The 20989-nt window shown below is 35.0% G+C and overlaps 1 protein-coding gene across 7 annotated transcripts in view; it reads right to left on the bottom strand.

The window, feature by feature from the left end:
* Positions 1–20989, bottom strand: part of LOC110371637 (pyrokinin-1 receptor) — an 87914-nt gene that overhangs the window by 14542 nt on the left and 52383 nt on the right. For 4 of the 7 annotated variants that reach the window (XM_064037566.1, XM_064037568.1, XM_064037565.1 and 1 more), the window contains exons 3-5: positions 17541–17647; positions 16877–16984; positions 2258–2491 (exon numbers count right to left, since the gene is read on the bottom strand). In XM_064037566.1, coding sequence (XP_063893636.1) covers positions 2258–2491; positions 16877–16984; positions 17541–17647 — 449 coding nt within the window. The remainder of the gene's footprint in view (positions 1–2257; positions 2492–16876; positions 16985–17540; positions 17648–20989) is intronic. The other 3 variants (XM_064037571.1, XM_064037570.1, XM_064037567.1) reach the window with 2 other exon arrangements.

The following is a 20989-nucleotide window of genomic DNA, read 5'->3' as shown; positions in this document are numbered from 1 at the left end:
CAGATGACATTTATAACTTATCTAATACGGTTACAAACTCAACCAATTAACATAATCAATGATAGGTCATGATAGATAGATAGGTAATGATAGATTACCTTAGATAGGTCACTGACGTATAAGACCAACTGCGAGAACGTCAGGAAGAAAGTGTTCAGCCGTAATAACCTCCTGCGACGTCTAACCACCTCCAAATGGGGCGCTGCCCCGAATGTCCTGCGTACCACTGGATTAGCATTATGTTTTTCTGCCGGTGAATATGCTTGCCCGGTTTGGGGTCGCTCCACGCACACAAAGGGGGTGGATGTAGCTCTTAATGAGACGTGTAGACTAATAACAGGCTGTCTCAAACCAACACCGGTTCAAATGCTTTATCCACTCGCCGGAATTGCACCCCCAGCGGTACGCAGGAACGTGGCTGCCTCCCTGGAAAAAATGCGCCAAGAAACGGACCAACGTCATCCGCTACATGGCGCTAAACCACCGCGCAGCCGACTAAAAAGCAGGAACAGTTTCCTCGCCAGTGTGGCCCCAGTTAAAGATGCTCCTAAGACCCGCATCGAACAATGGGGAGAACTTGCCCTGCCTGACTTCCTTCCACCCGTGGAACGACTTCCACCAGGTTACGACCAACCGTGGCCTGTATGGAAGTCTCTTAACAGGCTACGTGCACAGGTAGGCAGGTGCAGGGAAAACCTATGTAAGTGGGGCTACACTGACGACAATAGCTGCGGGTGTGGTGCCATACCACAAACCATGCGGCACCTTTTATGCTGCCGACTATGCCCCGACAGCTGCATAGTGGATGACCTCTATAACGCTACTGACAATGCCGTATGCGTAGCGAAATATTGGGCCTCAAAAATTTAAGTTTGCCATCGACTCGCGAAGAAGAAGAAGAACATAATCAATGCAATTTTGAAGAAAAAAAAATATTAATCTGAACCCATGATCACCAATTGACGTCAGTAGGTACTTGGGTAATTGGTCTAGTTTCGTAATATTCATTTCTTTTGAAATCAAACTTCCTGCACCCAATGCCAAAATGGATTTATTTGAAAAAAAAATAATTTAACCACCTTCGTTTGATATTGGTTACAAATATTGATAAATAGCCACCTATCTATTAGATTCTTCACAATCACAATTCAAATAGAAATATCTAATAATTAATGCATGCGAATTTCAATCAAATTATAATAAATTCATATATTCTCTTTTGCATATGAATACTGACTTATACGTAGAATGCATGTACTCATTTATGTGATTAAAATATGAAGAACTTTTCCGTAGAAATCTTTCAATCAACACACCATTTTTCAAATATCTTGTATGGTGACCCCATATGTTTTCCACTCATCTGAGTAAAAATAAATTCTTAAAATAAAAATGTATCAAAGATGGCGGAAATACTGATTGGCCATCAATCAACGTGAGCTGTTTTTAATATTGCATGAAAATGGAAGTTGAATCAACAACGAAATTAATTTTGCTGTGTGACGCTATAAGTATTTTATGTATGCCATGACGACGCGTATATTAAAAAAAAATGCATCCTATGATGAGGCTGATTTTTAAGTGACTGTAGCGTATAGTGTTGATACTTAGATGACAACAAGACGTCGCGACTAATTGATTTATTATAAATTATTTTTAATACGACCTCTAAAGTTCAAGGACCTCGTTTGGCGAGGTAACCCCAATACGAGATTGAATCATATTGAATTGTAGATACGAATGTGACATGTGGGTTTAATATATCTAACATTCTAGTTTATAATGAGTGTATTATTTAAGCACCAGCAACTGTAATTAAAACTCTGACATTGAAGAGTTGACCCATGATTTGAATTAATTCAAGGTGATCTTCAATTCTTTTATTTTTATTTATAATACCATTAAGGTTGTTTATGTTTTCTCATTATCAGTATAAAGGTAGATGCTACCTACTGATGATTACCGGCTACTGACATTTCAAGATCTTTATTTAATAACAAAAACCCAAATATCCAACATCCGTTAAGATAATCATCATTTAAAATAAATATGAATATTTTGTCAAATGAAAGAAATAAATTATGACTTATGTCAGTTGCAATAAAATTCTATCTTTTTATTATTTAAACTGCACTTAACTGTATTTCCAATTGACGACAACATTTCTATTTGGAGAAGTTGTAAATATATGCCATAATTTTGATGCAACTGACAGAAAGGTCAACTTATAAATAGGTGTTAATGAAGCGTTAGTTACCGTAGCCCATTGTTCCCATTTAGTATTTGATTGTGGGCCTGACCTCACCTGCGCTCGGGGCGGCGCATCATATAACTGTGTGGTGGCAGTGGACAGCCTGCGCAGACGCCGGGGGCCCCGCACACTGGCGCACGCACCCGGGCCGCCGGCCCTCAGCCGCTGAGACGCTAGTAAAGCACTGTATGTTCGGCCCATCCGGGGCCCGCCTCGACCGCACCATGTCGCCAGCGTCACCTGCAACAACAACCATCATTGTAGTCCAAGAAAAAATCCTAGAAAAAATGTTTCGCCATAGCCTTATCTAAAATCATAACATTTGAAGTCACCTTCAAGTCTAGCCGAATGTAAATGAATGGCTAACAGTATTGAAGTTAACGTTTATCTAACGTCTACCACCCAGTCTAGGTACAGTAACAGGATACCACTGGTGAACCAACTTTCTGCCTGGAGCGAGTAACATTAATCATCATGCACTTCGATACTCTCATTATAAAGTAATAACGATTTATTTCACTTGGCCACATACATTCGATTACATAATTTAATTCCTATGTTTGAGAACAAGTCTTTTTGATAGTGGTGTTATTATACTACGAAAGCAATGTTTATTTTAAAACGGGCAATTATGAAAGATTTGAAGAGAAGGTATGTAACTTTGCTCCGTAATTATGCAGCTGGACTTACTTATTTTGAACGGTACTATTTAATATACGTACTTCCCCACTATTATACTTGCCAAACAAACTTTAAATATTTAATTTGTTTTGAATTTCTTTTTACACTTACGGCGTAATAGATACAATTTCAGGTAAACATATTTAAAACTAAATTCCGTTTCCGACGAGTACCGTATTGTTTTAATTAGTATTTTGTAGTCAAATTATTTAGACAGTGGTCGCACAAGCTGACCAAATACTAATTAGACATAAATTATAATTAATTAACGACTGAACGGCTACACACGATTAAGTTGACAAAATATGGACGAATTAATTTTGGAAACTCATGCTGATGTCTATCTAGTGAATTTTAAACTATCTACTATGCATAATTGTGTTATTTTGGTACGTATTGAACTGATGATAGCCATCGCGAAAATAAACGACGCAAAAAAATTGTAAAGAAAGTAAAGTGCGCTGTAAGAAGTCAAAAATTATACCTAAAGAAAACTAAGTAGCAGGAATGAATGTGTTTAAAATCCGGTTTCAGAGTTGCCAAAATTTAATTGATGGAATACACAATCATTATACTTAAAGTAATTTATTAAAAGTTAGAGCACCTTTTACCCACAGATTTATAATTAATAGTTAGCGTGATCTTTCAAAGTTTCAGTCAAATTAACTTACGCAATCCATAACCTTCTATGTCATATTCATAGCTCACTAAACTTAGCAACATGAACACAGGACATAACACTTAAATATTTAAAAGATTAGAAACAAGGACAAGACCGTCCACGAAGTTGGATAGGAACTTAGGAACATAATGATTAAAATGCTAACGCTTTGATTACTAAGATTATCCATCTTGAAATATATGTCATACTTGATTGTTTGATACCTAAATCACAATCAAATTGAAATAAATATCGGTGACGTAAAACAGTTTTGCCTCTATTATAAGCACTAGCAAAACACTACTCATTAACCAACCATGTAATTAAGTACTCAATTCAGAAACTTGAAAATAGCTTCAATATTAGCTATCAATAAGATCAATGGCATGTTCCTGTTTACAAGATAAAATGAACCTATTTGTCTATTTCTGTTTACAAACAACCTCCGACATTATATAACTTTAAATCTTCGTGAACTAGTGACCCAATCCTCCAATCCTTATTGGAAATCAAAACAAGGCCCCATAAAGTTCAGCCACAAGTATCGGGCGATCCTTTTCTAAAAGGAAAGTGTGAGAGAAGTTTGTTTATTCTCCTCGTATTTATATTGTGTCAAAAGTAAGTGACAACGTTATCTGCAGTTACCTAGCCTTTTCCCGTAGGGGTCGGCTTCCAGTCTAGAGTACCAGTGTATTATAGAGGAATGGGGCCTTATCCGGGCTACCTGATACCTAATAATAAAAGATGCTAATTTCTAGATTCTAGCTACCCGTAACGAACAGTCTGACATGTTCAAATGACAGCCGGGATGCACTTTTTTAACGTGCCTTCCGAAACACGGAGTAACCCGTTATGATGGTCACCCATCCACGGCCCGAACGCTCCAAGGGAAGTTAGTGAGAACATTTACATAAAATATTGTGGGTCTGGGTACTAAGCGACCTCTGACCAACGCCCGACGTCTCGAAAGGTCTTTATAACCCACACATTTTCAGTCTACGAAATCCAAAGAATTAATTCGATCAAGATAAGGATAGCAACTCGGAGAGAAATTTTTAATATCACTTTTCTAACTTAAAGAATAATTTAATTAAAGTTTTTTTATTTCGTAACATTGAGACGCCACTGATTTCATTTACCACCTATTTGCGAACTAGAAATATATTTTAATATGCATTTGTTTCTTCAGGGCCATTCGCTTTTAGTTCATGAATATCTTGCCAATCTTATTTAATCCTTTGGAATAGTTCACTGAAAATATTGATGTAAAAAGCTTTATGTTAAAGCTACGACGGAAACAATTATTTTAACTCATTAATGTCGGCTACTGTTACGAATGCGTAGCATACAAGTAATATTTTATAATCTTCTAAACCGGTTCCGTGTAATCTGAAGCTTTAATATTTCATACAAATCTGCTCAGCTGTTTTTAATGGTGACAATAAAACACCTGATATTTGGATACATTTATGACTGTTTATGGCCACATAAAATTTATATGTTACCTTCTCTTTATGACACGTATATGTGTTTCACTATAAGAAGTAATTATAAATATACTGAATTCCTATCTATGAGACGTTTATGGGGCAGTAAATAATAATACCCACGTCGCGTGACAGTAGTAACCATAAAGTCTTCAAAGCCAAATTTCACTTGTTTGTTTACACTAAATTACAGAACAATTGTGTGCCAAAATAAATTATGTACTAACATAAAATCACCGTCAACTTGGTCTACAAGTGGATTTAATTTGCTAATTTATTGTTTGTCGACAAAAGATAAAAATACGCCTCAAACTAAGAGCTTAAGAATTTTACGATAGAAAAATAGAATGACTAGGAATTTACGTAGACAGGCGTCAAAATGTTGCGGAGACAACATTTGTAACTCAATTTACACGCTTTGATAGCTCAGAGAAAATTCCACGGCCGAATAAAATCACAACGCTTGAAAAAAAAACATAAATTACATAACATCGTCTTACGTCTCAGTTTATTTCAAAATGTTCTTGTTGTAAATAAATGAGGGAATAGATTCCTCGAGTCATATAAAATAAAGATCACAATTCACTGAAAAACAAAAGCGCTTTTACGATCTGTTTCTATTTTAAAATCGCTTTTCGAGATTCTATATCCTAATAGAAATAATACCGTACAAAAAATATATTTGCCTACCTGAGTTTTTGCAATGACTCCAAAAGGTAATTTTGCATCATTGATTTGGCATCAATTTCAATGTTTGTTTCGGGAACTAAAACCTCAAACATAATCTACTGTGTTATTACAAACCATGGTTTAACTAATATTCACAGTCAATCTTCATATAAAAAGTGGTAAAACTGGTCTATGATGGTAAAAAACTTCGAGGTTATTCTAACTGTACTTCGAATTAAACTACAAACTTTAGAACAAGGATTTTTTTCAAACCATAGATTTAGATGCGGACTATTATTATAGCATGTTTTAGTCGATGGTTCGCCGGTTAATCGACTCTGTTCTGTGTCTAAAGTTGGATTATTGTGATTCCAGTTTACGAATATCGCATGAATGAAATATAATAGCCAGATCTAATTTTTTTATTCAATGTACCGATATGTTAGTCTATAAATTGAGGAAAAGGCTGCCTTACAATACATTTTTACTTTGCTCCTAACCGTCCCAACTTTTTGATAATTGGTGCAAGTGTTGTGTACAACAAACGTTTTCCTCAAGTTTTGTGGGATCATTTCGTGCATGCTTCGTTATTTGGAACTAATCAATTTGGAGGAATATTACTCGTACACATGTGAACTATTCGATCGAGCTCTGAACTCGTGTTAGGGGTTCCGTTCAAATGTTCAAGTATTTCGTAGAACTCAACAACGTTCTCAACTTTCTTGCACACCCAGCTCTAGAGCTTCTAATAGGAGCTGTCTCATTTTTTTTCTAATTTTAAAATCTGTAAATATAAGTTTATTACTAAATTTTGTATAAAAGTATGACGATTTAAAAGTTTTGCGTTTCAATATTGACATTATCTAATTGTAGTCGACCCCACCGCGACCTTTGCACATGCATTAGACTGACAGCCAAGCTTGTCACATTTGTTTACACGAGCCGTATGTCTGAGGGTGACCTGCAAAGGTAGTGCCAGACTAACATCTGAACTGTTTAGCTTTCAGTTAAATTTAACTCGAGCCCCGTCTTTTGACGTCAAAATATAACTCGCCCAGTTAAATTTATTTATCTGTATTATTCCATTGCCATTTCTAATGAGAACAGATTCAGTTACAGCGTTAGGCTTTTGTTAAATGACAGTTGACGTTAGCCAAAATACAACAGTTAATTTAAATAACAAATGATTGATCGTAATTTAAATCATTTTTTTGTTTTGCATATTTATTAACATTCTAAGTAATCAAAAGCAGATTATGTAAAATATGTGTCAGATTATAAAATAATAAAAACCGGCCAAGTGCGAGTCGGACTCGTGCACGAAGGGTTCCGTAAATTACAGTTAAATCAACCTATCTCAAAAACTATAAGAGATACTTTGATCAAACCAAAAATCGTTGAAAGAGTTAATTAGCATGCATCACCTCTATTTTTTTTAGAATTTTATACCCCGTAGTTATAAAAATAGAGGGGGGGGGACATACTTTTTACGACTTTGAGAGCTGATATCTCAAAAACCGTTCACTTTAAGAAAAATGTTTTTTAGAAAACTTTATATCATTTTAAAAGACCTTTCCATTGATACCCCACACGGGTATGTACATCGAAAAAAAAAATTTCATCCCTCAGTTACATGTATGGGGGGCCCCACCCCCAATTCTTTTTTTTACTATTTAGTGTCATATTTTTGTAGCGGTTCATACAACACATATTCCCATCAAATTTCATCACTGTAGTACTTATAGTTTCCGAGTAAATCGGCTGTGACAGACGGACAGATGGACAGACGGACAGACGGACATGACGAAACTATAAGGGTTCCGTTTTTGCCATTTTGGCTACGGAACCCTAAAAAAGAAAATAAAAAAGTTAATTTAAAAAATTAACTATTGGTGATGTAATGAAGACTAAAACAGGACATGATTTACTAGCTAATACCTGTTTGATCTATAGAGCTAGGCTCGTGCATAATAATAGGTATGTACCTATGTTACATGTTTACTAAGATGTCCTAAATATTAAAATGCGTTCAGTGCTTACGTCATCAGCATAGTAACTTTCACATTTGCAGTAAAATTATATGTTATATTAAGATGTAGGAAAAAAAACATTCATATCATTTGACTAGCCGTTCCCCAACTATATTGGAGTCGCGTCCCAGTCTAACCGGCTGCAGCTGAGTATCAGTGTTTTACAAGGAGCGACTGCTTATCTGACCTCCTCAACTTACCCTTTTTTCCCTCAGATTTTCAATTAACAGCTCCAACCATCCGAACTTACGAGCTTTCATATTTAACACTATTTTCAATAACATCCTTCTTTAGATCACCGCTTGACTTACGTCATCAAAACATATTTAGTCTGTTGTCGGCGGGCGTCACAACAAAATAGATACCAAAATACGCATCAATTGAACGACTCATTGACTGTACTATTTCATTTTTACAAAGAAACCGGTTTTAACGTCCGCATCACGTAGATCTAAATCATCTAAATCGTTTAATAAAATTAATCGTTTCTAAGATATCATTATCTAGTACAAGTTTTTTTCAATAGACGAATACCTGCTAATAACAATTTATCATAATCCATACCCATACCTCATATTTTTGTAGTCAAATTGACACGACATTGGTAAAAACTGTTCTCACTCATCAAAAGATGTGATTAACGTAATCGTTTCAATTGTATCTTTTTATAAGATATTTTTTAACCAGAAAAAACAGGAACATCATAATATTTTTAGCGTATGAGTAAGATGAAAAGATGCTATGTCCAAACAGGACTATGTATCGATATTTCGAAGAATCGAATTCCGCAAAACATCCTCGTATAGACCGACCCTCTGGGTAAATGTTCATTCCTTCTTCTAAACCTACCTAAATACCTCTCCCATACGGGTATTCCTTGAATATTTACGCCTATAACTACCAAAGTGGAAATGTGGCTTCAATCAGGTATATTTCGAACACCAGCGAGTGATACCACGTGCGGAGCCTAGTCAAATATATAAGCTTTAAGAGTTATTGGAAAATCTATTTTCGTGACACGAAAGCTGTTCTAACGTCATAAACGCGTAGTATTTACTGACCTACGTCAGCTGAGCTGAAACGAAGTCATTGTGTAACTCACAACTACTGGGTCGTTACGTTACAAACCGTTTCAGCTGCTAACAGTATATAGAATTACAAAACACACAGTGGGATCATGTGTCTCGAAGATGTCTACTAAAATTGTATTGTGTAATATTCTCTTTATAGTTTAATATCTGGAACTATTTCTTGAAAGACTAGACGTAGAAATGGAGTAATGAAGCTTCTCTCGAATAGGTATGTGTGTGAGAATCATTACTTTTTACTGTAAATTATTCAAAACAGCGATAATTGAGCAATGGTAAAAAATATTCTCTCAACAGGAAAATATACCAATACGTGGATCCTTTACAACTGCGGTTTGATCATAAAATCATAATTAAGTATACCTAACTCATAGAGCAAAATTAGAGGTATTCAAACAGCGGTGATTGGTTAATTATACGTCAATTTTGGTTGAGCCAATTCATCCTTATTGATGTGCCTTATTGTGTTAATTTGCATGCTATCCATCAAAGAATTCAGTAAGTATGAAAGAGAATTCTGAGCATCCGCGCCATGTCTTTGGGGAGAGATAGTCGTTTGATGCTACTTGGAAACTAGCGTCGAGGGAACGTCAGTTTCAAAGACATGGGAGGTAATTTGAATGTCATTTTCTTTGCACACTGTGATATACAGCTTATGCACTTTGTACTCAATACCTCCTATATGTAGGTTATATAAATAGGTAAAGAGGAAATAATATTTTAGTTGGTTTGTTTCGTAAAGGCTCCAGAATTACAGAACCGATTGAATCTATCGTTGTTTGGAATCTTCTCTATCCCCGAGTGACATAGGCTATATTTTTCATAGGTATGGCAAAAAAGCCCTGTAACGCGAACTACACACCATAGATTAAGAGCTAGATTTCAACATGAATTGAAGTTTCTTTTTAACGATGCAACCGATAAAATATGATACCTCATATTTTAAACTAAGTTACGTAAGATAAGTCTGGTGTTTTATACTAAGATACGGAGGTAATTGATAGCTTCTAGCGTTAATGAGCAATTTCCTGAAGCCGACCGGAAAGCTAATACATGCTCTTGTAAAAGAAAAGCTTTTGTTCTAACTCACCTAGATATTATGTACCTACGTAAATAAATATTGATAGTTAGTGCATACCTTCAACTACGAGACAGTTGTTTATATTATATTCTTAAGGTATTTAATTAAAATGAAGTTCTGAAAATTGTCAGTTTGATTCAGATCATAAAACTAAAATAAACTATGTCTAAATTAAAATAATGATTCAATGAATAAATAATTATTGTTATTATGGTATTGACATTTATTTTAGACGCATTTTATTTTTAAATTGACTTTTAAATAAAAAGTCAAATTAAGATTTGACCTTGATTTTAGTGCCTACTCAAATAGAGTGTGTGTGGAACAATTTTGCTTTAATTCAATAGGTATTTAAAATACCTACACTAAACTTAATTTTATAGCACTTTGTCCTCCTCTGAAACACAGTATTTCACCCCTGAGGCTAATAAACAACGCGAATAGTCTTTGAATAAGTATTGAGCCATCCAGCCTCCCATTTTTAATTATAAACTTGTTATGGTACTCTTCTTTAATACACACAATATTCAAATATTATTTTAAGATAGTAAACTAGGGTAAAATTCGAGTTACTATACTAACAACAAGCTAAGTAGAATTTAAACAAGTTTCTACTCAATTATACGGAATGTTACAGTTTCCCAATATTCTAAGACGCATAAAGTTTCCGAGTCTTTAGTTTGAATGAGCAATTTGTCAGTTATTATTGCTGTAGAATAATTCAAAGTAATATGGCAGCTCTGATGTGCAATGTTAGACACATTTACACACAAAGTGCTAGACAGTCGTTGCGTTGGACACTACGATTATTTTTATTTCAAGTGCAGTCGTTTGAAGTCAAGTACCCAACTAGTACCAGCATTCATAGCAACAAAAACAAATGGCCGTTTTAAGATTCTCCTCACAAGTTTTCTCGCGGCGGCATGACCCTGCCCGATACGATTAAAAGCAATAAATCTCTCGCACACTTCTATTATGCTGGGAAAACAACAAGTGTTAGCTCAGAAAGAAAAGTACAAACAAATAAAAACACAACGATTTTTATGTAACTTAAAGACAGATCAGACAGATAACAGAGTCTAATGTTTAATTAAAGTTCAAAGTCAAAATGAAAAGACGATGACCTCTAACCGCAAAGCTACGTCTAACTCAAGGACTACGCGATATTTTCCCATTCATCTTCAATTCCTAAACCGATAAACTTTTAATCCGTTTGTAACTAACCTGGGGAGCTATAAAGCCGCTTATTGGAATACAAAACAGGTCTATTTGTTTCAATCTAACGCTCGATAATAAAACCTAAAAGATAATTGAAAGACATCAAATCACAAAGCGAGTCGTTTATCCAAAATCGTACGAGCCAACAGATTAACGTCCTCTATGAAATTATCGGTTATTTGTCAGGTTTTTTAAACTAATATTAATTGACTTGCGAAAAAAAACCAACTACACTTAAGCTTGATTAGTGGAATGTTACTTGATTTTATGCATAACTCTCAAGATCAGAATAACTTATAAGTATCCTTTAAGATTTCCTAACTAATAAATACAAGGAAAATAAATGTTCGATTGCACTCAAATTAAATAGAAGCCTAGTGACATTAAATTATTTACAAAGTTAATGTAGAAGTCTACGCATCGAAATAAAGAACAAAAACAATGTAAACAGTCTCTTCAATTATATTCGGTTCTGTGTTTCGTGTGATTGGCACAAACAAAGGAATTATATGAAAAGCGGGTAGTTGTTTATTTACGTTCTATCTTTGATTCCCTGAATTCCGTAACTACTATATTTACTCAATGGAGCCTGAATACGAGGATAATCGGCGATTGACCGATAGCCCGATTATCCTACTGGTGAATGTCGTATCATTCATATTCAATCACTCTGATTAAACTAATATAAGACTTTAGCTTTAGCCAGCAGTTCCACCCGTATCCCGTGGGAGCTACTCAGCGCCCTCAGATAAAAAATAGCTCGATAAATTGGCTTTCTAACACTGTTTTTTTTTTCGAAACGTCCAGTAGTTTCTGAGATTTGTGCGTAATATTGTTAAAGAATAGCTTAGGTTGGCTTCGTCACTCTTCGTCACTTCTTCTTCTAGTAACCTATTTCGCAGAAATTCTTCACAATCAATCTAGGTCGGTTGTTGAAAGTGCAACTGAATCAATGTATTAAATTAAGTACACAATTTTTTTAACTTTTACTAACCGTAGCAAATATTTCACAAAAAAATTTATAAAACGTAAAAAATAAGTCTGCTATTCCTGGAATGCGTTTGCGAACAGATTTAATGTTAACTGAAAGAATATACAATTAACATTCAAACATAAAACCAACCCCCGTTATTTTGCTGAATTTTAATTGAGTTTTCCTAGATTGATTGATCTCATTCATTGTAAAAATTGCCTTCAACGGTTAAACAAATTAAAGCGGAGCATTTATTGCTTTATTATTGTTTTCTTGTCCCAATTTGAGTTGTGGCATTAATTTAAGTTCCAACAAAATTTGTTACGGAAATTGACTGACTTGTTTGAGGAAAAAACAATTGGAAAAACGAATAAAAACAAATGAGGTGACAAGGGTTCACTCTTCTAGTTTTTTGTTTATGTGGCTGTTGACTATTGAAACAAAGGATTGCGCTTTTATGCTAATTTTGTTAATATTTTCCGACATGGTTATTGATCCTATCCGATGAATACTGTGACAGGTTGTAAAGTGGCCTCACTGACTGCTACTACTGTTTTTTACCTTGATTTACGTACATATTTACGACAGTAATAAAAAGTCATTACGAGCTGATATTTTTGCATGTTTTTTTTATGCAAATTCATGGAATTTACTATTATTTAAAGTTCAAAGTCATTCCGTACATACGCAAACCACCATGATCCTTATGAAGATCAAATGTGGAATTATCTACGCTTTACATATTTAGGTGACATTGTAAGCACTTATGATTTTTTGGCACAAAAATCAACGTGAGTCGCATACTTAAATAAATTATGTTATGAATATAAAAGGGTCTCGCTGTGCCTATCCAACTATGTAGAATACATAATAAAGATATGCGAGACCTAGCATAAGGGTCGACTGTCACTCTATTAACTCCACTAAATGAGAAGGGACAGGCTTGGGATTTCAGGATAGAGTAATTTGGTATAATTCTGTTTCCAGTGCTCGAATAACTAACCTAGACACACTTTCTTTGAGACTTTAGTGTAAAATATTTTTGTCATTTTCTTACTTTATGTTACGATCGTGGTCAGGTTCATGTTTGCAAAAACAACGTCTTTCTTATTTTCAGAACACAGTCAATGGCCATTTGATCCACATCGATTATGAAAAAATATAATAATAGGTATGTAGGTACACGCAATCTAAATTAATATCGTATACAGACTCCTTTTTTTTTTTTTTTAGCGACGTAAAATCATCAAATGACCCCTCCCGCTGTGGGTTAGCAGCGGTGAGGGAGTGTCAGACTCTTACTGACTAAAATCGTCGTGTTCCGTCATAGGCCTTTTATGTACCAGGGCCGCGGTATCTCTTTCGAACAACCCGCAGCCCCGGCAGGCCTTGGCCCTGCTGGGCCCCGCTGGGGTTGCTGACATCTCTTTGAGGAGCGCGTGGAACAACGCGCGCCGTCGACACGGGTCTGTCGTCTAGAAAGACAGAGGGACGATGAGCCACCCGAACTCACCGCCCACAGACCCACGCCTACGGTGGCCGAGAGTCATCTCGCGACACCCGGCGCCCATGGTGTCTACCTGGTCCAGCGCGGCGGCCGGGATGAGAGGTGCAAACTCTCTATACAGACTCCTTACAGCAACATAACTCACGCTCCATTAACTACTAGGCGAGTATAGATGCGCCAGAGCTTCATGGAATAAGACATCATTACCGTAAACTGTGGTGGTTGCACAACGCCTAACTGAAGCTCGCAGCACTGGCTAACTATGTGAGGTCTTTGTTCAGAGCTAATTTACGGACAGTAGGGGTAAACAAAGCCTACAAGAGTGACGATAGTGGCCGATGTGGGCAGCCTTCGGCCGTACAATGCGCTTTGGTGACTGCACATGGAGTAAATTGTACTAGCAATATGATAGGGTAGATGCAGTTGCGATAAATCGAGAAGAAAATTATATCTAACGTATTATAAAACTTTGATCACAATTTTTTGTCTATGGAAGTTGTAACACCAAAATAAACTGGCAGACTAGAATTGTACATACGATAGTAAATATTTATCATGAAATGTTTGCATTGTGTGAGCAATGTAAAGATTTCAGTTCAATTAGCAAAACAATCAATAAAGTATACAATCTGTGGTTCTCTTGTCAAAATTTAAGACAGTTCAGCTCAATCTTCACCCAACTAGTTTTAGTTCCTGGACGAGAGTGGAACCAAAATAAATAGGTATGATGTTGTAAATATACACTGCACTATAATTAAATTCTGAAGTTTCTAATTTACCTACATCACTATTTCTGAACATTTCCTCCTAAAACCACAGCATCATGAACGAGTGAACGTTTAACTGTCAAAGTGACACCTCGACGGTGAATAATGTCTGGTTTACGTGTTAGAGGGCATTGACACGCGGCTTAGTGAAGACTTAACGATGAGGAATTACTGCAGATCTGAATATAATGATGATATAATTGATCAGATACATGGAACTGGTCAGTTAGTTACAGTTAATATGAGTAGTTGTAACAAAGCATACTAGGTTTTCATCATTCTCAAAAGCGTCAGGGTATGACCTGGTAGGAAACAATAGAATGTGCAAAATTAATCGAATTGTTTGACGTAATGTCAGAGCGTCAGTATGCCAGCTTATAGCCTATGTGCAGCTAAATCCTTTCCTTTGTTACATCGTCACAATGAATTCCAATCATTGATTTTGATTTCCCGGAATATTTTTTGTGTATGATCGATTTTTTTTTTTTACTGTTCAGTTAATACAATATTTTTATGTGCAAATAATTAAAAACAATGCTGCATTCCCCGAACATAAAGCCGATTTGTTAGTACACTATTTACCTATTTATATTAACTATTCGTGATTGCTAAAATTTCTTGCGAAGAGAAACCTGAAAACCGCCACCAAAAATACTCCTGAGCTAATTAAACTACGAGTATTACAGAAGCACAGCCATCACCATTATTTCTAACTCATGCCCACCAACTATCATAAACTACATGAAACGGAACAAGACATTAAAACATCATACTTAAAACAGTAATAAAAATTATATTGCTGTTCTCTAATGAGAAATCGAACAGAGCTGCATTTTGTGACGTCATATATTTAATACGAAATACGCAGTTGGTTCCAGGTCCCATCCCCACCTCCCACTGGCCTCGGCAGACAACGGCCGACCTTAATTATAACCCTCTCCTTCAAATGGTACTGAATAATAACTAGCTGATACATTTTGCTTTCATTCCAGTTCCATATGGAAAGCGTATATAATAAAATTAGGCTAATATATGCTTCAGCTTCAGCCTTTTAGGCACTTATTTAGATATCAAAATATTAAGGTTACTTCATCAGGGATGTCTTTAGGTATTTATTTTCCCTGTAAGTTTGGTACGTTGTTTCCTTAATCAACATTATTTCCGGAAAATCAGTGGTAACTAGCAAGTTCTCGTAGCTTATAAACGCGAACTAATCCAAGCCTAACAAGTTATAATTGTTTAATTTTCCGTAACGGTTATTACTGTATACAAATTGCTATTGTCTGGTTGTTACTGCCCCATTAAATTTACACTTTCTTAAGCCCAACCAAGAACTGTTATGTTTATTTAGCGAGTTAATTTCCCAAAGCTGCTTATCGCCCCGCGCAAGTTGTAGGGTCAACTTGCAAAATGGGTCAATGTGGGAAATATAAGCACAGGAGTGTTCGTTATCTTCAGATCTGTTGCCTATTGGTAAGGCTTTTATACTGAACGAACATCTGCTAGACCCATGAAAGCTATGTAAGAAATAGCTAATCTCTTAGGATCCCCTAATATGATCACAGACATAATTTTCAAAGGGTTAAAAGGTTCATACATAGAATCCCTCCTATCCAAATAATTCCGAACATGCCACTTGATTTTATGTTGCTATAATTTCACGGATGAACGAACTGGTCATACAAGGAAACTAACTCTGATTCTTTTCAGCCGCATGCATCTTCAATTTAACAATTTTCGTTAAAAATATAATTAATACCTACCACTAGCTCGTGAAAACGTTATTTCTAATACAAATAAAAGACACTGACAATGATGACACATCCAATTATCGGCAATGTTTACGTACTGTCAACTCCCTGTTATTTCATAATACGAGCAAGCCGTGGTCCGAAGGGACCCGATATCGAAACCCACCAAATTACCGCACGAACCGAAAACACGAACCAAAAATAAAACGGATTCACTTGATTTGTTTACGCTTGACACCGGGTATGTAATATCGTGCGCACCTAAGACGTACAATAAAAACAGCGAAATCATGTACCGCATTTTATTACTTTGGAAAGAAATAGGAATGAATGCGATTATATTAGTGTTGTGGTATGCGTGCTCTACGCTATACGTTGCTACCGTTTTTTTTTTTTGTTTGTGCTCGCCCAGCCGGCTGCTGGTCTGAATACTGCAGATAAAACCATAAAATGCTGTAAATTTTCGACTTTTATGCAACGGCCTTTAAAATTACGGAGCTTTTTCGGATTTTACGTGATCAAGCTGTTGTTTTAAACTGCGAACAAGTGTAAAAAGGTCGGTTCACTTCATCATTATGATGTAATATTAAACCCTTGACAATACTTTTAAAACAAAATATAATGAACTTATAAATAACAAAAGCTGTTGTTTAAAATGAAAAATGGGGTCGTGAGATGTAAGACAACAAGGAGATTAATCATAGACTCTTACCTTAAAGGCGTTTCTGAACTTGTTCGACATAATGTTGTATAGGAAGGGGTTGATGGCGGTCGACAGGAAATATAGCACCCCCGATAAAAACGTCAGTACGATGTAGACCTGCATGCAAAACAAACAATCTATAAATATCAATATCATAAACAAGTCAGCGTGAGACAAATCGAAAATAAATGCTCTCGACAGGTTATTTACATACATACTTTTTACGAACGTTAAAAACACGAAAACTATGACCAAGTGAGCTTTTTCGGCAGAAACAGTAACATAACTCTAGAGTATATTAATAAGAACTAAAAGTCTAGTTCCATAATAGTTATGTACAATACACTGGGAGTGTATTTCCGTGTCGGTAGTTATATTTTATGGTCTTGTATTAGTACTTCACACTTCGTAGTTTGTGAGTATACAACACCCTTAAAATTATTCATTTACTACCTTCTGACAGCGGTTTTATCCACGTCCTATGGGATTTTTTCATTAACTCGCATAAAAGATTTTTTTTCGGTTCAGTAGTTTCTGCCATTAACGCGTTCAAGCAAGCCAACAAACAAACAAACTCTTTAGTTTATAACATCAGTATCTATAGAATCTCAAAGAAAAAATATTAAAATCAAATAAAACTATAACTTTATAAATAGAAATAATAATAATTTACCAAGTAGAAGGTATCTGATGGGTGCTCCAAGCTTTTCCCGTAGATAGCCAGCAGTCTTTGTACGTGGAAAGGCGCCCAGCAAATGAAGAATGATAGCGCCACTGCAACTGTTGGAAAAACGTATATAAGTAAGTAATATTCCAATGCTTTTAAACTTTTGCAACTTCTACACATATGCATATACAATCGGGACTGATAAATATAGGTAATGCCCGTCTTTAAACTCTCTGTCAGTGATCCAAATACAATGTTGTACAATAAATATTATGATAATATTGCAATAGCTTTAATCTTTATATCATAATATCCATATTAAAGCGTCATTAGGATTTATAGGTATCTACTATGTTTTATTCTGGGTAAAATTCCTGGTACAAGAAAGAGTAATTGCTTATTGCCAGGTAGTACATCTACAGAACTATGGGAAAGCAGAAGGTCTCCTATGATTTGGTTTGGTTATAATCTACATAGTTACCGTACTGCTACACATTACTATACTTAATAGTTACGTACTGCTTTATCGATAAACAAACAAACATAATATTCCCACCCCCACAAAGTAGGAATAGAATAATATTGTGCTAAGAATCTCAATGCACTAATTCAAGGCTAGGGTCAAGATGAGAGAGATTAAAAAAATGATGAGATTGCGTCCGACGGCGAAGTTATTTTCTCAATATTCTTGGTATCGAGAAAATAAATGCAGCATGAAAATTCATGACCACCGCCCTACGCCTTACTACGTTTTATTGTTTACTAAACGATCTTTTGAAATGTCTCTAGAAAATTAATATCGACTGACTGATGAAACTAGAGAAGGATTAACGGTAAAATATGAAATTATTAATGTACCATGTTTTCTCAAGCTAAATACCGTTTTGTTATATTATTGGTTTTCAAACTGTTTCTTTATATTCTTGTCCCGTTTAAAATTCACACATTTATTATTCAGGAGAAAATTATTCTTTTACATATAAATTAAACTTTACAGACGATACAATGGAAACACGAAGATAAAACGAAAAGCTGCAATAGTATCAATACATACATGCCAAATAAACTTCACAAAAACTTTTATAAATTAATTAGCTCTTACAAATGTTCATGGTTCTTAAAAAACCTACTTGAAAGAATCTCATTAACAATCACTGAGTAATTAGCACATAATGATGAAGTATTTAATATTCAAAAATTTAGAGAAAAAAAGGTTAGGTTCGCACTTGTCTGAATGAACATGTCGGCATTGATTAATATAAAGCCATTATTGATCTATAGAGCTTTTACAAATGGTGTAGTGATAATAATTGTATTTCTTATACCTAACAAACCTTAAATACTGTCTGTTGGCCCAGTGTCTCGAGTGGATATCAGATTCGGAAGTGCAGAGATCAGATTTTATTTTTTAATAAAATAAAATTAGAATTAATAAAATCAATAAAATAGGTTCTCGTATAGTCCAAGATTTCTATTATATGATTAGAAAAATCTGTGTTATGTCAAAATAAAACATGGGTAATTTGAGTCCCTGACTAGGCATAGAGCCTCGCACTCTCGTGTTTTCATGTGAAAACGGAGAGTAATTCTTAAAAATAGACAAAAAATATCAATAACATAATACTTGATCTTGTTATTGGACTTTTATCTACATACTTAGACACGAGCCAAAGAAAAAAATATGTTTGCAGCTATTTATAAATGCAGTAAAAAATCCCTACGATAATTTTACCATTTTTTATGGTTGCCTGCTTCACGTGTCTATAACCATGAAAACTAAAAGTCATTGTAAGTCATCAAAATTAGATGCCAAGTGTGATTTGAGCTGTGTTGGGTTCCAAACTTTGAAAATGATTATTTTTTTTTGCAATTTTTCAACCGTGTTCATATCTCAAAATCAAACAGTGGTCCATAACATCTCTCCTTCTTCTTTAATTATCGCCACACTACTTTTCTGACTAAAAAGTCTCTCCATTTTATTCCACTTGCTTTATTTGACAACGAAATTCAATTATCTTTTCTGACAGATTTAATAGACTCTATGGGTATGTATTTATACTGTATGTGTCGGAACCCTAAAAACAAAAATGCCATGACTGCGTGTCTCGAATAGCTTAAATATTAAATTATATCTGACATAAAATCTAAACCAGTACCTACAGGAAATTATGGGTTCTTAAAACTAGTTTTCTAGAATTCTATTGTAACAAAAAACTTGATGTAAGTCCAACCATTTAAAAGATACATAGAAGAACTGTTGATTAGACCTGTTCTTATTTATTTTCAAATAAACTGTTTGTGACTGATAATGCACAGTCTAATGAGCACAAAACAAGTTTAGGAATTAAAGGTGTTCATTCTAATGTACTTCTAGAACTTTGTACTTTGTACATTTGATCTGTTTATACGTACTGTTGTTGAGTAGAATCTACCAACGGCAACGCCGCGACGAAATTTAATTCTGAATGTGGTATTGTGATCTTTTATTGGAGACTAAGGTCTTTAAGGCAGTATATATAGAAGGAAAACTCTGTTTATTTTATAATTCAAGTATAATACAAGTAATTCAGTGGTTTTATATGTATATCAAGGACTCTGTTCCTAACGAGTATGTCAATGCCAGTCTTCTGGTCATTTAGCCGGATAGTGACAAAATATAAGAGTTCCATAGAAGTTTCCACCATTCTTGAAATATATAAGACTGTTTTTAATTTATGAGGTATATATGAGTGATATTATTAAACTCAAGAACAAAAGGCATGTAAATCACATTATGTAAATTAAAAATTAAGTTCAGTTACATAATTACGATCATAATGTTCCGCTTCACGCTACGTGCACAAGCATCTTATTTTCGTGTTATTTTAAACATAAATCATTCATGATGTTGCTTGAAACAGTAAATATGATCGTTTCGACTGTCTCGACATATGAGTCGACCTCATGACCCTGAGTTCAGGCACGTCTGCCACCAATTAAGCCCAAATAAAGATGAAACTCGAAACTGGTTGCAACCGTTTGTGAATAAAATGAATATGGAAATTGACATAAATATTAATTACAGTCGTATAATCAGCAATTATAATTACCATTATTGTTGGTTGTTGTTATTAGCTTAATCTGTTCCGACCTCGATTCTCTTGTACGTAAAGTTAAATTAGTTGTCTGTTTATCCACGGTTTTATTATTGTTTATTTTGGACACAGCTCCTCCATACTCCTGTAATGAGTTTCTTCCGAAAAGTTCTGAGTGATAGACATTGTTCCTAAGTCGACTAAAGTAAATAAATGGACAATAAGATTACCTAGACCTACTAACATAATTTTGCTAGACCGCAATTACATAAACAGTTGTAAACAAAACTGTCCTTGTCTTTCATAGGAAGTAGGAATGAAATAGTATTACTACACCACTGTTATTAAAATAGTACTTTTTTAAACATTTAATTGTCGTAG

The sequence above is a fragment of the Helicoverpa armigera genome, chromosome 13 (assembly GCF_030705265.1).
Source record: "Helicoverpa armigera isolate CAAS_96S chromosome 13, ASM3070526v1, whole genome shotgun sequence".
Taxonomy (NCBI): Eukaryota; Metazoa; Arthropoda; class Insecta; order Lepidoptera; family Noctuidae; genus Helicoverpa; species Helicoverpa armigera.
Note: the sequence above shows the minus strand (reverse complement) of the source record. Positions and strands in the feature narration are given on the sequence as shown.